Source organism: Camelus ferus, chromosome 19 (genome assembly GCF_009834535.1).
Source record: "Camelus ferus isolate YT-003-E chromosome 19, BCGSAC_Cfer_1.0, whole genome shotgun sequence".
Classification (NCBI taxonomy): domain Eukaryota; kingdom Metazoa; phylum Chordata; class Mammalia; order Artiodactyla; family Camelidae; genus Camelus; species Camelus ferus.
The window spans coordinates 4,793,854-4,818,337 of record NC_045714.1 but is presented as its reverse complement, the minus strand read 5'-3'; the positions used below and the strand labels follow the sequence as shown (position 1 = coordinate 4,818,337).

Below are 24,484 nucleotides of genomic sequence, written 5' to 3'. Positions count from 1 at the left end.
TGTGATCAGAGAAAAGACAATAAAAAAAAAATCTTACCATATGTTTTTCTGCTGCATCCTCCTCCATTCCTACAGGTCTCCATGTCAGCAAACTAAAGGGAAGGCAAGAGAAGGAAAATGATCAGTGTGAAAGGCAGCCCCGCGCTTCAGGACAAGCACTGCAGAACAAACAGCAGCGATCACATTAACACTTACACGTGCGGGATGGTGGTTTTGAAAATATCCAACATACAACTGCATGTTTCGTCCCAGACGTCAGGACTGAATTTCTCTCCATTGGATATTACCAAGTTTTCTAAGCAATTTGTACCTGATCGAGCCAATTGCTCATTATCTGTAAAATAAAACAACATCTATCATTGAACTTCAAATGCTGTTTGGATTCCAGCCTGGCTGCTGCTGCTTCCTATTGTGAGGTAGGGACTATGCAACTGGTGGTTTTGTAGGCTTTTAATTAATGAAGCACCACTATAGATGATACTAAAATTTTTACAGTTTAAGTAGGCTATAAAAAAGTAAAATTATTTACCATAGCTTTATTGCTAGAGATGGAAGAAACTCAACACTTTGCTACTTAATTAACTGGCTTCTTGTATGAGAAATGGTAAAAGAAGATGGAAAATATTAGACCAGTGTTTCTAAAAAGTTAGTCACTCAAACGTTACATTTCCAATTTTTGCTGTGTCAGTATCAACTGATCATTTATTTTAAAATACTTATTTTGAAAAATTTAACCTTCATATTAACCTTGTCCTGAGTCAAAACTATCGAGGGGATCCAAGTCTAACGTGCTATGTGGGTATTTCTCCTAATACACACTAAGATAAATACGTAAGCACTCAAACAAAAAGTGCTTATTGATGAAGCTACTGATCTTGATTCTCACAGTACATTTAAAAAACATTTTATTATAGAAAATTTCAAACATATACAAAAGTAGAAAGAACAGTAATATACAAAGGTACATCTTTCAAAATATAAAATTAGTATATTTTATCTTGTAAGAAATGCTTTACAAACTGACTTGGTGGAGAGACCGTTTTATGTTCTAATTAAATTAGAAATACTCATTTTCAGTAATTAAATTATATATTACATTCCTTGGTATTACATCCATGCTACTATATATTGACAAACTTAATCTCTCATTAAGGACTGTGTCAAGAAAAACGATGCCTAACCACACACAGAGTACCTTGCTTTACACACCACTGCAACTGTGCAAATACATCCGAAAGAAGAACTTCATTCAAAGCTTCATAAAACTGGGTAAATACGTCACAAATAGCATAAAGTGCGTGATTGCAAGTTGTTGTCATCCACTCAGATTTCTGGAAAAACAATTAAAAGATAATGTTTAAAAGCCACTCTCCCAGTGGTGAGATGGGCATTCTCACATATCACTGGCAAAACTGTTCTGAAAAGCAATTTGGCAGTATGTACCAACTGTCTTAAAAATGTTCACATCTAGTGATGCAGTTAACACTACTTCCAGGAATGGACCCTAAGGAAATAATCAAAGATCTGTGGGTGAAGGAACATGAATAAGGATGTTTACCACAATGGTATTTATACACTGTAAACATAGACATAAACTAATGCTCAATAAGGTGGTGATTAAATAGAGTACATCCATATGACAGAACATTAAACAGTCATTCAAAGTGATATTCACAAACATTTTGAATGATTTGGAAAAAATGAAAATGAGATTATGGATGGATGAAGGGGTCGAAAGGTACAATTAATAGTGATAAGATAAATAAATCCTGGGGAGGTGAGGAACAACATTTGGAAGATCTGAAAGTTGCTGAGAGAGTAGATCCTAAATATTCTCATCACAAGGAAAAAAAGTTTTCTTTCTCTTTTCCATCTACATGAGATGATGGATGTTAACTAAACTGACTGTGGTAATCGTTAAGCTACAGACATCTCAAGCTTACACAGTGCTCTATGCCAATTTTATCTCAAAAAGCTGAAAGAAAAAAATTAAAACAAAAATGCCATGGAATTACCAAAGGAAATATATAGAGAGATTTATAAAATCATGGAAAAGGGAAGGGTTGTTAAGCATGATTCCCAAAGTGGAAACCATAAAGGAAAAAAACTAATACATTAGCTGACTTAAAAGCCAGTATTTTCCAAAACAAAGAAGACACCAAGTGGGCAAAATCATCCACAATATATGTAAGGATAGGCTATATCATTTTTATGCTACAAAATCTCATAAATCAATAGGAAAAAAATAAATAACCCAGTAGATGGACTAAGGATATGAAAAAGCAATTCATAAAAGAAGAGATGCAATGACCAGTGACAGGAAGGAAAATACACAACCTTGCTATCTGTTCAGGAACTTTTTAAGGTGATACACTTGGCCTATGAAATTGATGATTAAAAAAATTCAAATATAAAGAGCTGGAGTGGATGTGGAGAAACAGGAACTCTCATGACTTGCAAACAGCAATGTAAACGATTACAGATTTATTCTGGTCAACTCAGAAGTATGTATCAAGAAGCCTCAGTAACGTGCAAGCCCCAAACCTGACAGTCAGATCACAAATAAATAACAAGTACAAGGGTAGCTGCAAAAAACGCCCACTTCAGTGCTGCTTAAGGAAAGAAAAACTGAAAACAATTTTCCATGGACTATGGAACATCCACAGCTAGGAATGCTTTGCAGCCCTTAAAAACACTGCAGATGAAAAGTTACAGTTCTGGAAAAATACGTATTAAGTTAAGAAAGAAGGTTTTTACCTGTGGAAGACTGGAACTGTGGGTGTTTAATTTTTGCTTGTTTTTCTTTTTTTGTTTTATAATGAAGAAAACTTAAAATTACTTTAAAATAAAATTAGAAAACTGTATCTCTACTATGACCTCAACCATATCTGAATCATGTAGCAGACTTAGGGAAACTGGCCACATTAACTCTAATTTCTCAATGGAAAAACTATGAATTTTCTGTATCTTGCTAACATTCCTCATTAAACATGTTAATTTTATACCAGGGGGTGGGAGGGAATGTTGTTTCTAAAAGAAGGTGAAAAAATTACTCTCCCATCTAAAAACCATGGGAAAGAGTATCCTCTCCTGGGACTCCCTACCCCTAGAGGAGAAATAACAAAGACACACAGAGACGTCCTTTTTAAAAAAAAAAAAAATGGCCTAATATTGCCAACATGATCTTCAACTGTAACTTCACTCAAAATCCTTTTAATGGATTTTTAAATGGACCAGAGACAATCCATTTTTTTTACTGACTGTTCAGAAGTCAGTATGAACCGAGTAAGCAAGAGGACCAGTGAGGTGCCTGCTGACCGGCGGGTCCAGTGCCTGAGGGCTGAGTCGGGAGACTGATTTATTCCCTCTTACGGTTCCCCACGTGGGGAGGGTCTCAGCACCAGTGGATACTGGCAGAACAGTGCCAGGAAGGGTGCTTCCACTTTCAAAACACACCTGAAATGGCTCAGTATTTAAGACTTTCGTGCACTCTGGATGACGATGCGACCCCAGAGGCAGACAAAGGCCAGAGGGGCTCTTCTCCCATCCCATCCAGGGTAACGCCTTGGTCATCACCTACCTCCGACTGCTGCTCGGGGAGTTTCATATTGTCAAAAATCCTGAACACGATTCTGAACAGGTCCTGCCACCAGTGCTTTTCAAAGGTGTGGCCATAGCTCTTCATGATCTCAAACATGACGGTGAGTCCTCTGGAGGAAACAAAGCCAGGCGAGGAGGAGGGAATGGGTGGGGGAAGAGACCAGCAGAGAAGAGGTGGGACAGCAGGGGCCGGGGGGGCAGGTGACTGAGGCTCTTTCAGTGCGGAAGGAAGAGGGGCCACCCAGGCACATGGTACCTTGTCCGTACATCCAGCTTGCATCTATTAATGATGCAGGAGAGCTCAAAGAGGATGGGGAACCAGCCTCGGACCCAGACTCTGTCGCCAGGAGCCACATTCATGTCGTCGCTTGTGTATTCTTGTAGCACCTACAATGAGAATCACCCCTCAGAGGCAGACTAAGCAAGTGAAGGGAAGGAACTGAAACAGAACGACACGAAATGCATGCCCTGAATATTTCATCTCCTAAAAATATCCATTTAGCAAGGGAACGATGAGAAACCCTGAGGAGACTGAGACAAGCCTGTCCCAAGGACACATGAACCTTCAGACCTTCGTGGGTTTTAGAGTGAACTGAGTGGGTGGATCACAAGAATCCTGGGGGCAGGAGGTGTTACTTTAAGAAAAGCAATAAAGGTCAAATGGTGATAGCAAAATATCCAGGATGATCCAAGAGTGTAGGTCTTTCTGGAACGTTACTGTAACACATATTACGTAAAGTAACGGCAGCGGCTGCAGCTGCTTTTACTAAGTGCTTCTATGGGTCAATAACCGTGAAGGTGCTTTACCTGGATTAACAGTTCTCACAACAACTCCAAGAAGCAGGCAGAAATAAAAGAGGAGATAGAAAGCTATTCGCCAGGAGCGAGGGTTTTTGCCCATGACTCCTTCCTTCACTGCTCGTACGAGCGAGGAAAGACGTACCCGAGGCCTCTCAGAGACGTATTTCCCACAGAAGCGGATGAGCCGAATCGCTTCCATGCTGGTGTCAGGGAAAGCAGCGTTGCAGGCAAACTCTGACAAGCACTTCACAGCATCTTGAAAGGAATCAATAGCCGCAGGGAAATGGTGCTGGAAAATAGTTGCTGGGGAAACAAAGGCATAGTTTTTATAAGACGAGGACCTAGAAATGAAGATTAAACACACACACACCCCCAGAGATGATTACTTTTGTCAAAATCTAAGAACAGCATGTAAGTATCTCTGAACACAGAGCTTCTTATTAAATTATTCAAGAATGAATGCATTGAGTATAGTGTGGGCTAAACTAAACTGGTTCCTGAGCTCAAGCAACGATACAAGGGCCCAAATATTCATTCATGCAGCAAACATTTACTGAGTGCTGACTACGTGCACGCTTTTAAGCACATTATCACGCAACAGTGTAGCTAAAACAAGGAAGCCCCTTTTGGGAGTAAAACAGATGGGAAATAAGTGGTCACCCTTCTAGACTTGCACGTGGGACATTAGTCAAGAGGGCACAGAGCCACTTACTGACGATGTGGCCTGTGGTCTGGAAGGCCAGCTCCACGATGTTCCCATCATGATCTGAGGCTGCCTGGTGGAACACAGCAAAGATGTTCTTCCAGCCTGAGCGGATGTTGGCCGCCTGGGAGTTCACCATCTGGGCAATGCAGCGAATCACCATGTCCCGGATGGTTGGAGACCTGAAGGAGGAATGGGGCAGGAGCCTGTCATCTGTACTTTGGACAGTGGGAAGATAAATGAATACAGCCTGTTGCTCAGAAGTAGCACTTAAAAAAATTTTTTTTAAAGCATGCAGTAATCCACATTTATTAAAAAAATTAGAGACAATGAGAAGAAAAAATACTAAGACAGTCAGTGTGGCAGTTAGTTGCCTACCCAGCAGTCATCCTCCCACCTCCTTAATAATAGAAATCTGATTTCTTCTGGGGAGCAACACGCCCAATCTCATCATAATAAATAGTATAAGACAACATGACAGTCTTGTCTCATGTGCGAGGCCCTCAATTTCCCAGCCTCCCTTGCAGCTAGCTAGAGGAGCTACATGACCTTCTATGGCACTAGCTTTGGAAGACATTAGAGTGGTTTTGGGATTGCAGGTTTGTTTTTCAAATTTCATCTGGCTTAGGATAATATTCATGCTTGTCTGCAGGACCCATATTAACTGATAGTAGGAAAGCTCATTTAGAGAAGGCAAGGAGAAAGTCAAAACAGAGTTAAAAATTGCCTAGAAGTCCACAAAGAAGATTTGCCACCTGCAGATAACGGAGAACTGACTACATACCTGGGTGACTTTAATACATAATACAAATGAATTCATGGTTGTTTCCCTTGTTGGCAATGACTATACATATTTATTAAAATGGGTTTTGCCTGATTGTTAAAATATATGATGACAATCAATGTTTTGCAAAATGCAGGAAAAAACATTAAGGAAAAGATACCTTTATATGATGGTATGGTATTTCATACAGAGAGATACACCATATACTCTTTGTTATTACACTGTCTGTCCAGTTCTATAACCTGCCCTTCTCACTAAATAACTAAGCACTTCCCATGTTAACTATGTGAGCATTTTAAACAGCTGCACAGTATTCCATGTTGGGGCTGTACCAATATTTACTCCATACTCTTGTATAGACAGGTGGTTTCTGGATTTTCAAAGACTATTTTGTGTGATTCACAGCATTTTGTTGTATTTCAAATTAACTCCTGAGGAAAGAGTTAAAGAAGTGCAGACTTACTGTGTCAAAGGGCACAAAAATATTAAGGTTCGTGACGCATACCACCAACATACTTTTGAAAACGTTACAGCAAGTTACAGATCCAACAGTGTCAGCTGGTGACATGTGACTCTAAACTTCCTGGGGCCCTTTTCAAGTGCTGGGCGGGCAGCAGCAGGATGGGCAGGGAAGGCTGCAGTTAGGAGATGAGGGATTCTGGTGCCAGGCAGGCTTGAGCACTCTGCTTAGCCCGGTGAGGTCTTGGACTCCTCGGCCACTCTCGACAGTGCTCCCAAAGGCAGGACAGCATTTCTGTGCATATGCTAGTATCAGGGCTGATGCCAGACTCTGGAAGGGGCTTAACTTTGGTTCTCCTAAAATAAGCAATGTTGTGAAGAATACAGACACCAAGAGACAGAGAGACATGTCAAGGAGACTTTTCTGCTGCCTTTTTAATTTGCTGCCCCAAAATTGCCCATGTTGGCTTAAAGCCTTTGAGCTTGTGAGCCTTCATTTTCTTTAAAAAATAAAATAATCCCAGCAGATCCAGAATATACTCTTTAGGGATAAAGGCAGGCATGAAGGGTGATGTCCAAAAGTCATCCTTGACATTTCTCCCTTTTATGTCCCATAGCTTACCCATCAGCACATGCTGCAGGCTTTCCTCTCAAAATGTATGTGGAATCCAGTCCCATGGGGCCTCGCCACTGCTACCTCCTCTGTCCAAACCTGGACAACTCCAATGGCCACCTAACTCATCCTTCTGCCTCTCGTTTTCCATGAACAAATTGCAGGATGATCCTTCAAATATGTCAGGCCATTTCACTTCTCTGCTCAAAGGCCTCCAATGGCTTCCATCTCTCACACAGAAGAAGCCAAAGTCCTTACAAAGGCTGATAGTCCTACAAGATTGGGACTTAAGCTTCTAGGACGTTTTGCCTTTTTCACTCCACACTCACCACATTAGCCTCCCTGCTCCTCCTTAACTATGCCAAGGACATTCCACCACAGGGCTTCTGCTCTTGTTCCTCCATCTGCTCATAACACTCTTCCCAAGACACAAAGAGCCACTCCTGGCCTGTTCCTCACCTTGGTTAAGGCTCACCTTACCAAACACACGTCAGCTGACTGCCCCACATAAGGGAGTCCTTCTATTTCACCCCGATACTGTGACTGAATGCTCTTCAGAGCAATCACCGACACTGACTCACTAAGCATTTTTCGTTTCTGTAGCTGTCTCAGTGGAATATAAACAGGGGTTTAAAAATATTTTATTATGGAAACTGTCAAATACACAACAGTAGACAGATAGGGTGATGAGCACCTGTATCCCCATGGCTCAGCTGCAATGATCATCAAATCATAAACAGGAGTTTTTGACTGCTCTCTTTATTGCCGTACGCACTGAGAATAGCAGAGTTCTCAAAAAATACAGGCCAAGTGCTCACAGCAGGAAAAAAAAAAGAAGTGACAATGAACATATGTATGTTCATGTATAACTGAAAAATTGTGCTCTACACTGGAATTAGACACAACATTGTAAAATTACTATAACTCAATTAAAAAAAGTAAAAAAAAAAAAAAAATACAGGCCAAGTGAGTGGATGAACAGGGAGTGCTTCGGAGGGACAGCTATGCTGGCTTTTTACCAGCTCCCCGGGGCAGAAATGCTGGGTCCCACAGTTCCTGATCCTGCCCAAGGATGCTTTGGCAGTGGCTCTATCTCCAAACTATGCCAGTACCAGCCCCAGTAAGGATGCATGACACACTTCCACTAGTTGCAGTGATGTAATCTGTAATCTTCTGGGAAAGGTTACATGTAGATCTTAGGGTGATTTAGTGACAATACATGTGAATCACAGTCTGCTCATTTTATTTGCTTCCACCAACAAGGGAGGAAAAAATTAATTGCGTGGTTAGTGTTAGGAGGCCTTTTTAGACCCCCAGTGGGGGTATGGCCAAGGGCCTGCCAGAACAATGCACGTACCTGTTTTTCTTCATGATATGCTCAAAGGGCCTCAGAAAATCTTTCTGGAAGCGGAAGTTGGCTAATTCTCCCTTCTCAAGAAACTTCATGGAGAGTTGCCTTAATGAGTCAACAGCAAAGATTGCCACATCCTCATTGGGGTTACAGCCGACCTGAGCAGGACAGGAGGCGAGATGAAATAGGCACAGTGCAGCAACGGTGGGTACGGGGCTCTGAACATAAACAATGGACAGCCTGCCTTCAAAACAAATGCTCTGGGATAAAACACCTAAGGAGAAAAAAAAGGTGTTTCTTGGCTATGACCTATATGGTTTTAAGTTTAACAGTGAAAGATCAGTATTGCACATTTGATTAAATATGCTTTCAAAATGTGCTATGTAATTTTTTAAAATTGTGGCAAAATACACAGAACATAAAATTTATTACCTGAACTATTTCTAAGTGCACAGTTCAATCAGTAATGTTACATACATTCACACTGGTGTGCAACCAATCTCCAGAACCCTTTTCATCATGCAAACCTGAAACTCTACCCATTAAATAACCTCCACCAAGTGCTATTTAATTTTATTCAATATATAAAAGAGGTCAAAAGGCTTTAGAGTCTCTGTACACCCTCTTCATACTTTCCCATGTCTGTCACCTAAAGCAAGAAATTATAAATGAATATCATCAGCCTTGAAAAATCCAGCAGAAATATTGAGGCTTTTCAATTTCCTTAAAATTGTACCTATCTATGGTTTACCTACTTTTAGGGACTGGAGTTATGAGTATACATATTCAGTTGGTGCTTCTCAGATCTTTCCCTCAAGAAGAATCCCAAAGAGCAGAGCAAGGAAACGTTTCCCACTGGAAGCCCTGCCAAGGCATCGGGGCACTTTGCAGTAGCCTGCTCCAAGCAAGGAATTTCACCCACACGTGGTCTGACCAGAAAATGTTTTACTTTGAACAAAAGTAATGCTTCAGAGGAGGTGGGGCAGGTATAGCTCAGTGGTAGAGTGAGTGCTTAGCATGCACGAGGTACTGGGTTCAATCCCCAGTACCTATATTTAAAATAAAAACAAAAACAACTTAATAAATAAATTAATAAGTAGACCTAATTACCACTCCCCCCACAAAAAAACCTTTAAAAAATGCTGCAGTATCATTTGTAATAAAAAAAAATTGGGACCATCAATAGGAAAATGGCTACATAATGGTATATTCATATACACAAAATAATATTTGGCAGTTAAAAAGGGAGAATAAATCCAGCCTTAAAAAAAAAAAAAGGAAAATTCTGTCACATGCTACATACAACATGGATAAACCTTTAGGACATGATGCTAAGTGAAATAAGGCAGTTACAAAAAACCAAATACCATATAATTCCACTTACACAAGGTACCTAGAGTTGTCAAATTCATACAAAAAGTAGAACGGTGGTGGCCAGGAATAGGGGGAGGAAGGAATGGGGAGCTGTTTAATGGGTACAGAGTTTCAGCTCTGCAAGATGAAAAGGGTTCTGGAGATCTGCTGCAGCCAGTCACTAAATGATACATGTAATACTACTTACATTTTTTTTTAAAAAACAAAACAAACCAAGACAACATTATCTACATTTCTATGAGTACATACACATATATGTGCATCGAAAAATGGAAAGATTTACAGCCACATCTCATTTCATCGAGCTTCACAGATACTGTTTTTTATAAATTGAAGGTTTGTGGCAACTGTGTTGAGCAAGTCAACTAGTACCATCCTTCCTATAGCATCTGCTCACTTTGTGTCACATTTTAATAATTCTTCCAATATTTCAAACTTTTTCATTCTTATTATACTTGCTACGGTGATCTGTAATCAGTGATCTTGAATGTTACTACAGAAAGATTATGACTTGCTGAAGGTTCAGATGATGGTTTGCATTTTTTAGCAATAATATTTTTTTTATTAAGGTACATTTTTTTTAGACATAATGCTACTGCACACTTAACAGACTACAGTATAGACTAAGCATAACAATTTTATGCACTGGGAAACCAAAAAATTCATGTGATTCACTTTATTGCTTTGGTCTGGAATTGAATCCGCAGCATCTCCAAGATATGTTTATATACTGAACTGATAAAAAATAATTAGCTTAGGGGAGGGTCTGTTGGTGATGAGGATGGTCAAAGGTGTTTTTTGCTGTAACGTTTTTTAAAATGTTCATGTAATATTGATGTAATTAGAGACTAATGAGAATATTACTCCCTGCCTAAAACTCCAGGAGGATTCAGGAATCCCTGCTTCAAGAATACACACCATGCTTACAGTGCAGCTTAGCACACCCTGGGAGCACACATGCCCTAGTTTAGAAGAAGGGAAACATGTGACTGTCCCAATGACTATGCTAGAATCCAGAGAGCTGTACCAGTCGTCCACTTCCTTAAACCCACAGATTCTCATGTGCTCCAGTTCCCGAGGGGAAACAGAACAGCTTTCTGAGCTGGTGGAAAGAATGATGAGCCCCAGACTGAGCAACTAAGTTTTCCACAACTTTGTGCTTAACAGCACTGATTAGATGGAATGGACATTTGTAATGAGGTTGACAACCACGACATGCTTAATTACTATCTGCCAGCCTAGATCCCAAGCTTGTCATAGGCTTGGACGAGACTACAAGGTACAGTCATGGTAATCGTTTACATTTTCTCTCTCAAACAAGTTCACATTAATGATGCCAACTGGTCCACCAAGAATTTATTTACCCAGAATTGTGGGAAACATGGTTGCTGAGCTGAATGACTGCTTCAGCTGACAGTGATACTATTCACTCAACAAACAGCTGCTCTGGGTCATGTGCAGGCTCTCAGGGCTGCCTCCTCACTGACGGCTCAGATGAAAGATCACCTCTAGAGAGGCCTGACACATCGCACTACCTGATCCTTTACCATCAGTAATTTTATCATAAAACGCAAATGACCTCCATTAGGGCAGGGACCTCATCTGTTTACTCCCTGCTACAAGGCACTCTGACAGTTTGTTAAGCAGATGGTGTGCTCGGAGGTGCCTTACTTTGAGCTGATAAGGAAGCAAAGTAAACAAAGAACTCTGATTAGCTGATGGACCAAGTTAGAAGAAAGATTACATGTGACAATGCCTCATTTCAGTGAGGTTCTAGAATAGCTGCCTGGGAGAGACAACAGTGCCCAACCCTTCCTAATCCACACTTAGTGACATCACATTGCTAGCTTTCAGTTGATCGTGGTGGGGCATTTATACCACAGAAATCGGCAGATGCTACAAATCATTTGCCAGCACTCTACTGCTTGTTCTGTATCCCAATGGCAGATTCTTTCTTTTTTTGGTGGGTGAGGGGAGGGGGTTGGTAGGCTTTTTTAAAATTTATTTTTAATGGAGGTACTGAGGATTGAACCTAGGACCTCCTGCATGCTAGTCATGCACTTTACCACTGAGCTACTTCCTCCCCTCTATGATTTTCTTCTAGTCAATGTAGGAAGAGCAGTTCTCTTGTGGATACGCTATCTTTTATTAACACTATTTTTAAGCATTTACATTATAACTCTGTGTCTCCAGGCCTAAGGAAATTTTTTTGGAATCATGGACCGTGTTTTGGAAGGAAACAACAGTGTTATTAAGCTGTTAGTTTTCCCTTATAAAGCAAATGACATTACAGATACAGACATACACATAATACGTATATTGATTTCACTGGTTCAATATACATGTGTCTGTATGTATACAGTGAAACCCCTAGTGGAGAAAGGCCTGGTTTTCTCTCAGTAGTTGTCAGTTTTAGGGCACAGAAGTCTCTGACTTGTTTCTCATTTAAATAAATGTTAGTTTCCTTGACAAAGGTTTCAGAAGAGCGGTGGCCATGGATGCCAGAATACAAGGTAGTGATGTTTATAGTGAAACTATATGCAACATAACTTAATCTTGGGTCATCCAGAAGGTGCTTCAGGATTTCGCAATGCTTTCAAACACCAATACATTCATCTAGTGACTGTAATGATTTCTGTGGTGTTAGTGTACATCCTAAATACGGGCTATTAAAGTAGTTTTGATACCGATAGATTTTTAATTCATTCTTCATGAGTTCTATTAATAGATAAGGATACTATGAGCTGTTTTTGACTCCACAGGGAAAATGAATCACAGGCACCTAAACCCTCATCATTACTTCTTCTTTGACATTAGTTGCCTGTCTTTTTTGGACGCTGATAGGGTGGTTTTTGAATCTGAAGGGTTACCTTATTGAAGTGATCTCCAATCACATGCCATATTCGGGACCACTGCAGTCGGATCCGGTTCATGTTGTAGTATGATATCTCCACAATCTTCTGCAAGCTGAACATGCGGGGATGGTGGGGGGAAGCCAGCTCGTCCATGGACACGGCACACAGCCAGCGGACAAAGTCAACTACAGGCCAGACCCAACAACACATGCGAGGCCTCGTTAGTAACGGTCAGACAGTCACAACACGAGGCTTCTGTAGTTGTCACAGGTGAGTCAAATACGTACCTATTGCATTTCCATCCAGTCTGGTTGACCCCGTAAAAATTCTAGGAAGAAAATTCCAGACATAATAAAATAAAAATTAGCTTTGGAAGCAGAAGTTTCTATTTTAAACACTTAGAAAAGATGGAAAGGAAACATTTCAGGTCTGGCACTTCCACTAAAATAAATGATGAGGCATCAGAGGTATACAACTGGTCAGTGAGCTGAGGTGGCAGCAGAAGTGCTTATACTGATAGAAAGAGGAAGTGACACAGCAAAGGGATGGGGGGAAGAGTCAAAATGTAATATAGCGTGTAATGTCACGACAGTGGAGTGGCTGAGTGATGACCTTAAAAAGCTGCTCCTCCATAAGAGCAACAATCAAAAAACTGGAAAAAATTTTTAAAAATCAACTTTTTCAGAACTAAACTCTGGAAATTACCAAAGGCCTAAAAAATGTTTATTTAAAAAAAATGGTTGAATCTCAGTATAAGTAACAAACTGTGGTATTTTTAACTTGGTCTATTTCCACTATCTCCAGCTTCATAGGAGCCTTGAAAACCAACAGCTTCAAAGTCACAGTAACTGAACTCAGGAGCATGATAACCACTTGCGAGAACAGAAAAGTCTTGGAGTGCCCCCAAAACATCATTCTTTGAGAACTGACATTTACAGGATTTGTAATCTTTTGACCTAACTCGTACTTCATTCAATGCAAACAGTCTTTTCCCCCAGGGGCCTTTTACCAAAAACAATCAGTGTTTAGCACTGTAGCTTACCCGAGGTGGCAATAACAATTGGGGCAAACAAAAAACTGGCCAAAAACTTAAAAGGAAAAGCTGGGAATGAAATGTCCATAGGTGGCTTTAAAAAGCTCCAACACATTCCTGGGACTCTAGACAGCCATTGAGTGTGTAAGGCTTTGCACACACCCAGGAAAGATATGATAAGGCCCTAAGCTCTCATTTGGCTGGCCTTAAGGCTCTCCATGAACAAGAAGTCAAGGCAAAGGCAGAGTTGTAAACAGCTTGTCTGAGCAGCAAAAGAGAGCCCCAAAATGCACACAGAACCCCTCAGCAAAGGCTAGGGGATCTAACAGTCCCGGGAATCTGTCCAATTCTTAGCTGACCACCAAGGCTAACTGAGCAGAGACAATGACCACATGTGAAAAGAATATAGACTTATATAAGTAGCTTAACAAAATCACTAAACAAATTGCAAGGACAACAACAACCAGCCCTGAGCGGGAAGTGGAGGATCTGATACCCAAAGTTGCCACATTGCATTATTTAAAATGTCCAGTTTTCAATAAAAAAATTGCAAAAAATGCAGAGACAAGAAAAGATGGCCCGTTCACAGTAAAAGAACAACAGAAACCATGCCTGAGGAAGCCCAGGTTATTAAATTCACCAGAGTTTTTCAGTTAGTTACTCTGAGTATGTTCAAAGAACTAAAGGAAAATATGAGGATAATATCTCACCAAATAGAGAGTATTAATAAATACTCTAAAATAATAAAAAAGAACCAAATAGAAATTCTGGAGTTAAAAATTATAAAGTTGAAATGAAAAAGTCACTGGAAGGGCTCAACAGCAGTTCTGAGCTGACGGAATAATTAGTAAACTTGAAGACAGGTCAAATGAGATTATTCAATGTGATGAACAGAAATAAAAAAGAACTTTAAAAAATGAATGAAAAATGGAAGCCTCAGAGACCTGGGGGACACCATCAAGTATACCTACATACACATAATGAAAGAGGCTGAAAAAATTTTCAAGAAACAATGGCTAAAAACTTCCCAAATTTTTTATGAAAAACAACAATCTACACATTCAAGAATGTCAACAAACTCCAAGTAAGGAAAACTCAGAGATCAACACTCAGATATATCACAATCAAACTGTTCCAAGCCAAACACAATGAGAAAATCCTGAAAGTAGTGAGAGAACAGACACATCACATATAAGGGATCCTAAATAAGATTAACAGCTGATTTCTCATCAGAAACAACGGAGGCCAAAAGGCAATGGGATAACATAGTTGAGGTGCTGAAATTAAGACTATCAACCAAGAATTTTATATCTAGCAAAACTAACATTCAAAAGTGGAGAAATTAAAATATTCTGAAATAAATAAAAACTGAGGCAATTCATTGTGAATAGATCTGCCCAAAAGAAATACTAAAGGAAGTTCTTCAGGTCGAAATGAAAGGATAACAGATAATAACTGAAATGAAGAAATGAAGAGCACTGGTAAAGGTAACCACGTAGGAAATATAAACGATAATGCATTTTTTGTCTGTAACTCATTTTATTTAACTGATTTAAAAGACAATAGCAAAAGTAGGAATTACAAATGTGCTAACGGGCAAAAAACACGAAGACATAATTTTTATGACAATAATAGCACAGAAAAGGAGGGAGAGAACAGGAGCCAATTTCATATTATTAAAATTAAGTTGCTATTCACTCAAAGAAGAATATTAAAAGTTAAGATTTATTAATCCTAATCTTCAAGGATCACTAGGAAAATAACTTTAAAAAGACAATAAAATTAACAAGGGAAGTAAAACAATACACTAAAAAAAATCTCTTTACACAAAACACAGCAATAATAATGGAGACAAGGGAACAAAAGAGACATAACACATACTTAAAACTAGCAGGTATTAAATCCTATCTGCTAGCAATTACATTAAATGTAAATGAATTAAATCAAAGGAAGAGGCTGGCAGAATGGATTAAAATAAATATGGTCCAGTTATATGCTGTCTAAAGAGATTCACTTTAGAATCAAAGACACAAGTAGGCTGAAAGTAAAAGAACGGAAGAAGATACAGCACGCAAACAGTACCCAAAAGAGAACAAGAGTGGCCGCACTAATATTAGACAGCAAAGACTTAAAACTAAAGTAACTGCTAGAGACAAAGATCACTTTATAATAAAATATTTAATCTGTCAAAAAAAAAAAAACCTCAATAAATATATATGTATCTACAACAGAGCCCCTAAACAATGAGGCAAAAAAGACAGCACTGAAAGGGAGAAACAGACAATTCAACAATGTCCAGAATCGGCAAACCCACACAGGCAGAAAGTAGGTCAGTGGTTACCAGAACTGGTGGGAGAGGAAATGGGGAGCGACTGCAATAAATGTGGGGCTTCTTCATGGGGTGATCAAAATACTCTGAAATGCATTAGTGGTGATGGTTGCATAACTCTGAATATACTAAAAACCACTGAATTGTACATTTTAAAAGAGTAAATCTTATGTGAATTATATCTCAATTTAAAAAAATGGAGTAGCATACAAAAAGGTACTAGGCAAAATTGCTACTGTCTGCTATCTGGCTAAGGCAGAGAAACAGGAAAGAAATGTGTGGTTAATGGCAGAATAAATATTTTGTTCTATTAGCCTAAACCTAAGCGGAAAAAAGTGGAGAAAACCCATCAAAAGTATGTTACAGACAATATCTCTGTTGGAGAGAAGCAGAGAAGTAATAGGAGCAAGGTAAGAAAAGTATGCTGATAAAGGGTTTAAAATGCTAAGGAAATTGTTCTGAGAGTAATACAAATTATGTCATTAATTCCATACCGCTATCACCTCAAAATTATCTATATTTAATGTACGTGATTATTCAATGGTAATTTTCAGGAGTTTGTTGATTTTAAGAAAATTCATATTTTAAGCACTAGTACCTAATGAGTATCTTCAAATGAGAATGCTTTTGTTTCTCTTGGATGTTGAGGTCAAGTTTTAAGTAAACAGAAACAATAGGAAAGTTCTGAGGAAACAAATGGAAAATGTCAACTCAGCCAACATTCACTTATGGGTAGGCTTTAAATCCTAAAACTCGTCTTGAAATTTTAAAAAAGTAATTTCTACACCAAGGAAACAAGGTAATTTAAAACATTAGCACAAACAAAAAATGCTTGTTTTTGACATGACTTTGGTCACAAAGTTAAAATTATTTTTAAAAAGGTTATGATACAATTCAAGGTCAAAATTCAAATAAATCTGAAGGTAATCAGTAGTTGTGGATCACGTGTGCCACTTTTAATCTTTCTTAGCTTGAGTGATCTGGAGCTGACAATAGTTTTAACAGTCAAACAAATTAGAACTCATTCACACTCAGTAACCATATAGAAGATGCCAAGCTACTGGGTAATCCACTCTCACCAGAGAACAAAATCATTACCTGTCTACAGCTACGACCACACTCTGTGAGCTGGTCTCACCAACTGATTCCTGGAAGCTGGCCATCTGTCTTTTATCCACTCCACCACTCACCAAGTTACCTGAAATACAATGCACAAAATCAAAAGTGCTTCAAAAACCGTCAGCTATTTAGAACAAAGTATCTGGTGACATCAATGTGAACAGACAAGAGACATAAATGAGAATGATTTGCAGGCAAAACAAACAAACAACAAAAGAACCTCAATTGATGACAGAAGAAAATTAAACTTAGGTTGTGGTGTTTAGTGTTTAGAATACATTCTTGTTACAAGCTCCCTTGTTTGTACCAAACATCTCCCTTTCTTAATAGTCTTCTACATTTTCATAGTAGTAAATGCTTATATTTAGAAATTCAAATTGATCAGTGCTAACCCAGAGCCCCTAGAACACATAATGGTTTACACCTCCTGGAGGCTTGGGGCGCTTTCTAGGGTCTCACTCCAGTCACCCACCCTCACATACACCCTAAGAAGTAGTTGCTATTTCACCTCTCCATTTTCATAGTTTGTCCTTTTGTTATACTGCATTATTTCAACCATACTGCATTATTTCAACCACGGTATGAACGACCTAGGAGCCTGCTCTCTGCATCAAGTGGCCTGGGTTTGGAACTGATCTCTGCCACTTCCTCCTAATGTGACCTTGTTCAAGTCATTTCACATCCTGTAGCTCACTTTTCTCATTTACACAAAATGAGGATGATGATAACCCCAATCTCACGGAGTTGTTACAAAAATTAAATAAATTAGAGTATATAAACCGAGCACTTAGAATGCGACCTGGCACATTTGCTTGCCCTTTTTACTGTTATGATGATGTTGTATCACTGACAAGGGAGTCTCTCAGTTCAATATGCAGTCAAAAATAATTCTACTTTCAGAAGAATACCATCTAACAAAAGGCCCCCAAATGAACATGGAAGAGAGGCTGAATCTACCTTTTAAAACCTAGAGACATGCACACCCACTCCTCTAATACCACGTACTAAGGCTGCAGGCAGCCTTTCTAAAGCAAATGGCTCCCCTCACCCCCACGTAGTTATATGTATAGAAAGAAAAGTAATGCACCCTGCCACTGCTGATAACATAGGCATTTACTCGACAGTTTAATCACAATTTAGAGAGCTGAGGCAGCGCCTCCATTTCCACTGGCAAACACACTGTCATCTGGCACATAAGGAGGAGATGATCTACGTGACAGTCCTGATGAGACGAGAAGAGTTTCATTCTGGTTAACCTGTGAGTCCAGGACGGCCAGCCGTGGGGCCTGGGGTCTTACCGAGGCCAAGGCCCATGAACTCTTCTCCCGCCAACGTGTGGCTCTTCAGGCTCCCTTCTCTTTCACGCCCAGTCCCAGACAGGTAGCGGGTCTTCACTCCGGTTCCTATCAGCTGAGCGAGCTCCAGCTGGCTGATGCATTTCAAGATCTAAGGAAAGGAAGGTATGAAGGAATGAGTTCCCACTTCATAGCCCGAAAAGGGCACTATAATCTTACATTAGTCGTTAAAGAGTTCTTTGAAACACGCAGCTTTTCAGAAGAACAAAATCTGAGGCTCTTAAGATGGCCTGCCCTAATTCCGGCTGGGAAACCTGGTTGGGTCTGGAAGACAAACTTCACTTTTTTTTTTCCTATTAAAAAGGGAAAGAAAAAACGAGCAAAAGAAAAACTGGCAAAATACAGTTATGCTACATAAATGTTTTATTATGCAAATTTAATTAGTGCTCAATAAAGAAAAAGCATCTGATTGGAGAATGGGATTTCACCCACCACACCACTCAGTAAGCGCACCACCTAGTCTGACTTAGCCAACCCCTCTGCCCTCCCACTCCACCGCTCAGATACACAACACACCAGCCTCCCCAGCCTCCCTGCTGCTCCTTTAACTTGACACGTCTAGTCCTAGCCCAGAGCCTTGGCACTCACTGTTCCTTATGCTTCAACATGGTCTTCCCCATGGCTCATCCCTCAGATGCCCAGCTTAGACATGTGTCCCTCAGAGAGACATGAGATCACACACCCTCCCCTTTTCCATCTCCTGGTTACACATTTTTTTCTTAGTATTTACTACTTTTTGGCATTATGCCATATATTTGTTTGTTCTCTGTCTTAAGGGCAAACAGAGCATTAACTCTGTCTTGTTCACTGCTGCATCCCTAGCACTTAAAATAGTTGGCGATTATTATTTGATTAACTGAATAAATGAGAAAGTGCCCTAGAATGGGTGCGCAGTAGGAGAAAAGACTGTATCTTCCAGCCCTGTGGAGTGGTTCAGGTGCTCGAGAACCCGTACCTGCACATGAGCCCTCTCCCACCTGGAGCTTACCCGGAGAAACAGAGACTGTTTTCAACTTCTACTGGAGCAAAAACCGGCTGCATGAAACTTACTGAGGGATGGCATGTAGATCTCCAGGTAAACCCCTCCTAAGGAATTCCATGGGGACTTCTGACTAAAGCTGAGTTTTGCTTTTCATGGTGACCTTACAATCCAATCCCAGAGTATGGGACTCTACCATACCACTGACCACTGCTGAGTATTTTCAATTATAAATTGCCTTCCTCTTGACTGAGAAAGGTACTTAATTCTACCAGAGAGAGCCATCCCCTGATCACTCCACATGGCTCGGTGCTACTAAATCACTACTAGTGAACTGTTAACATCCTCCCTTTTCTAGAGCCAGGATAACTCGAATCTCAAGCATGTCGGTAACACTCACGGCCAAGGCCTGATGGACTCTAACCCGAAGCCTCAAGGTTTCTGACCATCAACCAGGTGGCTGATTCATTTTTAAATTTCCAGGTACGGCGATACACTTGGCCACCAGCAAAAGCACCACACTAATCTCTCTCAGGTTAAAGAAAGCAGCTATTTATCGATTCACCAGTACTGTGACTCTTTAGAAAACAGGACATTATTTCTTAAAAAAAGCCACAACTCAAAACAACACCCCCCACCATCTTTTCAAATATGGAATACTGCAGAGATGTGAAAAAGAAAGGAAAGATGGGGTGACAAGGGACTGAGGTGAGTGCCATGTCAGCAGTGACAACAGCTAGGATCTACTGAGTTCTCACTACCTGCCAAATACCGTTCTAAGCCCTTTCCCACGTATTAACTCCTTTTATTCTCACAACCACCTCACAGAGGAGGAAGGAAGGTGAGGCTCAAAGACTGCTTAACTTGCCGTGCCACCCAGGCAGGAAGAGGCGGGTACCCAGATCGGGTCCAGCCGGCTGGCTCTGGGCCGCGCCTCCTAACTACGTGACGCCTGTGGCAGGAGGCGGCGGAGCGCAGCTCTTCTCCTGGGACATCACGGTCCCCACCACTCTCCAAGCTCTCACCTCGACTCATTTATAGTTTTCTCTCCAGAATAAAAAGTAATCGCTGTAGATGGCTAGGAAATTAAAAAATACAATTTAACATAAAAAGGAGAAAATAAACCACCTCCATAACTGTGTCATTCAGATGGGGTGTTAACACTCTCAGGGTGTTAACATTCTTGTCTGTCTTTTCAAACCTCACTCACTCTCTGTGTACGTTTGGCACAAGGGACGATGACTCACAATGTTTTATAATGATTTTTTATTTAATATACTGTGATCATCTTCCTACAATATTAGATAGTCTTTAATGACATCTTTATCTTTTTTTCTCTAAAGTCTCTTTTAATCTAGGTTCCCCCCTGTCGCCCAAACTACTATTTTTCTTGCAATTTATTTGCTGAAGAACCTGATCACTTGCTCCAAGGATCTGTCATATCCTGGAGCGCTCAGACTGCATTCCCATTAACCATTTACTGTGCTCCTCTGTCTCCTCTATTTCCTGAAAGCCGGCAGTAGAGGCTGGAATTGACTCAGGATGGAGTTCTGGGCAAAAACCTTTCTTAGGTGGTGCCGTGTGCTTCCATCAGGGAGCACATAACATCCGGCTGCCTCTCCTTTCAGCAACGTCGCTTTACATGGTTGCGTACACTCGACATGGTGGTGCCTCACACTTCTTTTCTTAAAAACGAGCAATCTCTCATTGTTGGGACATGTAGGCTATTTCTAACCTAACTGTTCCCTAGAACAACTAAAATTTTGATAAATGACCTTTCAAACACGTTTGTACACGTGAATAATTATCTCTTCAGGTGAGACTCTTAGAATATGGTTTAGTTAAATAAAAATGGAAACCCACTGGCAATCTCCCTATAGGCTCACCGTAGATGGTGACCATTTCTTTTCTGATACAATTAGGAGAAAAATCAGGCTTCAGGCTTTGCCTTAAATCTACTCACTGGCAGTAAGAGCTCTCAGGAGGTGGAAGGACTTGGGAAAAGTGGTGCTGATGTGGGAAGAAAGTTGTCATAACAGAAGCGCACTCCGTGTGGACACTGGCCACTGGGGATGGGGGCACCCTATGAGGTGGTGCATCCAAGGCATCTTACTCTCCGTGGCCCTAGGGAGCCTAACTTTCTGATACACGAGTTATTTGGGGGTGAGACAAAACCCACAGTTAAAGTTAGGCTTGACTTCAAGAAAAATGGAGTCAACCAGAGACTGACACTAAATCAAAGGAGAGCAGGACTCATCTTAACTGAAAAAAGGCAATCACCAGGCTCTCAAAGGGATACACACCTCGTGCCAGGAATTCCCGAGGTAGTTGCCGTCAGTGTGAGCCACCGTGATGAGCGTCTTTATGGTATCAATGTTCTTCTGCTTCATTTCCGTGATGCTGGAGCTGGCCGTCAGCAGGGAGAAGCGTGCCAGGGCCTGAACATAGGCGTCTCGTTCCAGCTGTAACGGAAGTGACGGGAGAACGCTGAGTCCCCGCCCTGAGCGAGACCGTTTTCACGTCGAAGGGCCTGTGCCTGGATTCCCTGATGCCCTCCGTGCACACGTGGACAGGCTTTTACACAAACGTGCCAGTTACTCCACGCTGCTGTCCTCCCGCTACCAGAACACCCTGAGGAGGCTCCCTGCACATCACCTGTTCAAGAACTAGCCCTCTTTGCAACTGACCTCCACCTGATGTACCATGTGCCACGCCCTTTGCAGGGAGTGGGGGAGGACTCTGTTGAATGCTAAGATTGTCACACAAATGCTAGTATTTGCCACAATTCTGCAAGGTAGGTCTATTTTCTCAAGTTTATAAATGAGGAAATACAGGGTGTCTTAGGGAGAAGCTAGCTGGGCCAAGGTTACATGCCTAGAGAAGCAACAGAGCTGGGGTTTGAAACCCAGATTATCTGATGTCAAAGCCTAGGGTTTTGGTCCAAAAGAAAATGCCTAGCTATAAAATTAAAAGGAACAGAAGACTAAGCTTTTCAAAATGAATGGGTGCAAATTCTTAACGACTTAGAAAATGAAGCATGGGATTGACAAATTCCTGGTGTCTTAACAGTGTGAGAATTATATTTTATTTGCTTGAATCCTTCAAGAGTCAAAAGATATACAGACGTATTCCTTCTGCATTGAACTATTTATTTCCCCCAGAGAAGACCTGGATATAACAGAAATAATAACAAACTGAACTTGAAAGGAAAAACAGTATTTTAAGCACCAGGGCAGGCAGTTAGGCAGATGGATAGGAAGCCTGCTTTGTCAAATTCAATTGAGTAGCGTGGACCCCACCTACCTTCAAAGAAGGTTTTAATTCAAATCTACAGTTTTTTCCCCTAATGAGGCTGTTGTCACCACAAATCTGTGGGCTTCCTCTCAGTGGGCATGACTAAGGAGTTTGCTGAGACGTTTTTGGCTAATTGGAAACGTTTGATAGTTTCTAAATTTTGCCAAATCTGAAAGTACACAGCCCACCAGCATCTCTGGAGCTTTGCTAACTTACACCCACCTGCATTCCAAAGATGCAGGCAATCCGGATTGCACATCGGATGCCTTCCAAACACAGGGAGGCCACCTCAGTGTCGTCACAGTTCTGCAGTCCAACGCTGTAGGCGGCCAACAGCGGCGTCCACACCAGCTACCAAAGGAGGAAGATTTCAATAATGTCTAGAATTTCAGTGTGAAAGAGCACTTACAGGCCACACTGTCAGTTATGAGCAGAGCCAGGATGCAAAGTTCACAGCTATTTTGATTCATTCACAATGTAAAATAACTCCTCCTAAACTGTGGTCAAAGCTCCGACTAGAGATAGGCCATTTGCTAAATGTACAATTCGGAAGAAAGGATGGCAAATGCGTGGCTAGTGTGCCACCACCATGTCTACTTGTGTGCTCCTGGCAGACATCACTAATCAGAGACCCCCCCCCCTCTGCTGAGGCTAATCAGGGCTCGAGAATCCTTTACACAGTGCAGCAGGCATCCATTACCAATCAGAGGTTGGCATGCAAAGTAAAATCTATAAGAAATTTAGGTTCTTTAAACTTAGTTTATTGAAATATTCCTAGTTCAAATTATTTAGACTTTACTTTTCCTCCAATTTTCTTGTGAATTTCCTGAAAATAAAAGCTCACAAAAATCTAGAATTGATCAACAGGCTATTAACAGTTACTATAAGGACATCTTAAAGAAAAATGAATGCTATGTATGTGTATCTTTTCTAGACATTTTTAAAACAGAGAGACCTCAGGATACTGTCTTTTACTTCCACCTAATCTCAACTGATAAACTAACCTTGAGGCCACTGAGATGAGATATCACATAAAATTTTGCCTGAATAATTATTAATTCATTCAATCCCCCCAGCAGCCCTGCAGCACTCTGTATCTGTCTCCATTTCACAGATGATGACCATAGAGGCTGAGTAACCTGACCAAGGTCACAGAGCTACAAAGTGGCAAAGGCAGGGTTCAAACTGGACATGTTGACTATTCAGCCTGTCTGCAGCATCCCCAGTGTCATCAAAGAACCTCCATGAAGGACTCGCTCTAATTACTGTTCAGAAAGAAACACCTGGACTTGGCCTCTCCTCTCCTCAGTCTCTTCGCCATTATCAACTTGCTGGCTAGCTTCTGGCTGGTCAACTCTAGAATCTGGCTTAGCCATGTCTTATCTTCTCAGCACACTCACTTTGAACATGGGCCGGACGTGGTCCAGGTGAGTGGCACTCGTAAACGGGGCTTTGGCATGGCTCACGGCCTCCATCAGGGCTTTGGCTGTTTTAGCCATCTGCTCCATCTCCAAGTTGTACAGTAGCCGTCGCTGCTTTTCACTCGCTACACCTACAAGAAAGTAAGAGAATCATTGCAGCTAACGCTCACTGAGTGTCGGCTGTGTGCCGGGCTATTTCAAAAGGTTTACAATGAACTCACAAATCCTTCCAAACATCTCATGCATCCGTTACAAGTATTACCATTTTACTGATGGGAAATGAGGTGCAAAAACTAAGTAACTTGCCTAGGATCACACGGCTAATAAGCAGCAGAGCTGGGACTTGGGTCCAGGCAGCGTGGCTCTGGAGTGTGTGTCTAAAACACAGCACTCTGCTGCTCTTAAGGAAAGAAA

The 24,484-nt window shown here is 40.9% G+C and overlaps 1 protein-coding gene across 4 annotated transcripts in view; it reads right to left on the bottom strand.

Annotated features, from left to right (window-relative positions):
- ARFGEF2 (ADP ribosylation factor guanine nucleotide exchange factor 2) overlaps window positions 1-24,484 on the bottom strand; it is an 84,270-nt gene that overhangs the window by 14,594 nt on the left and 45,192 nt on the right. For all 4 annotated transcript variants that reach the window (XM_032461330.1, XM_032461331.1, XM_006174994.3 and 1 more), the window contains 15 exons: window positions 24,050-24,201; window positions 22,872-23,000; window positions 21,659-21,817; window positions 18,320-18,467; window positions 17,001-17,100; window positions 12,828-12,868; window positions 12,556-12,725; window positions 8,318-8,469; window positions 5,114-5,286; window positions 4,544-4,704; window positions 3,857-3,987; window positions 3,581-3,710; window positions 1,196-1,331; window positions 196-334; window positions 38-92 (listed from right to left, as the gene is read on the bottom strand). In XM_032461330.1, the coding sequence (XP_032317221.1) occupies window positions 38-92; window positions 196-334; window positions 1,196-1,331; window positions 3,581-3,710; window positions 3,857-3,987; window positions 4,544-4,704; window positions 5,114-5,286; window positions 8,318-8,469; window positions 12,556-12,725; window positions 12,828-12,868; window positions 17,001-17,100; window positions 18,320-18,467; window positions 21,659-21,817; window positions 22,872-23,000; window positions 24,050-24,201 (1,976 nt within the window). The remainder of the gene's footprint in view (window positions 1-37; window positions 93-195; window positions 335-1,195; window positions 1,332-3,580; window positions 3,711-3,856; window positions 3,988-4,543; window positions 4,705-5,113; window positions 5,287-8,317; window positions 8,470-12,555; window positions 12,726-12,827; window positions 12,869-17,000; window positions 17,101-18,319; window positions 18,468-21,658; window positions 21,818-22,871; window positions 23,001-24,049; window positions 24,202-24,484) is intronic.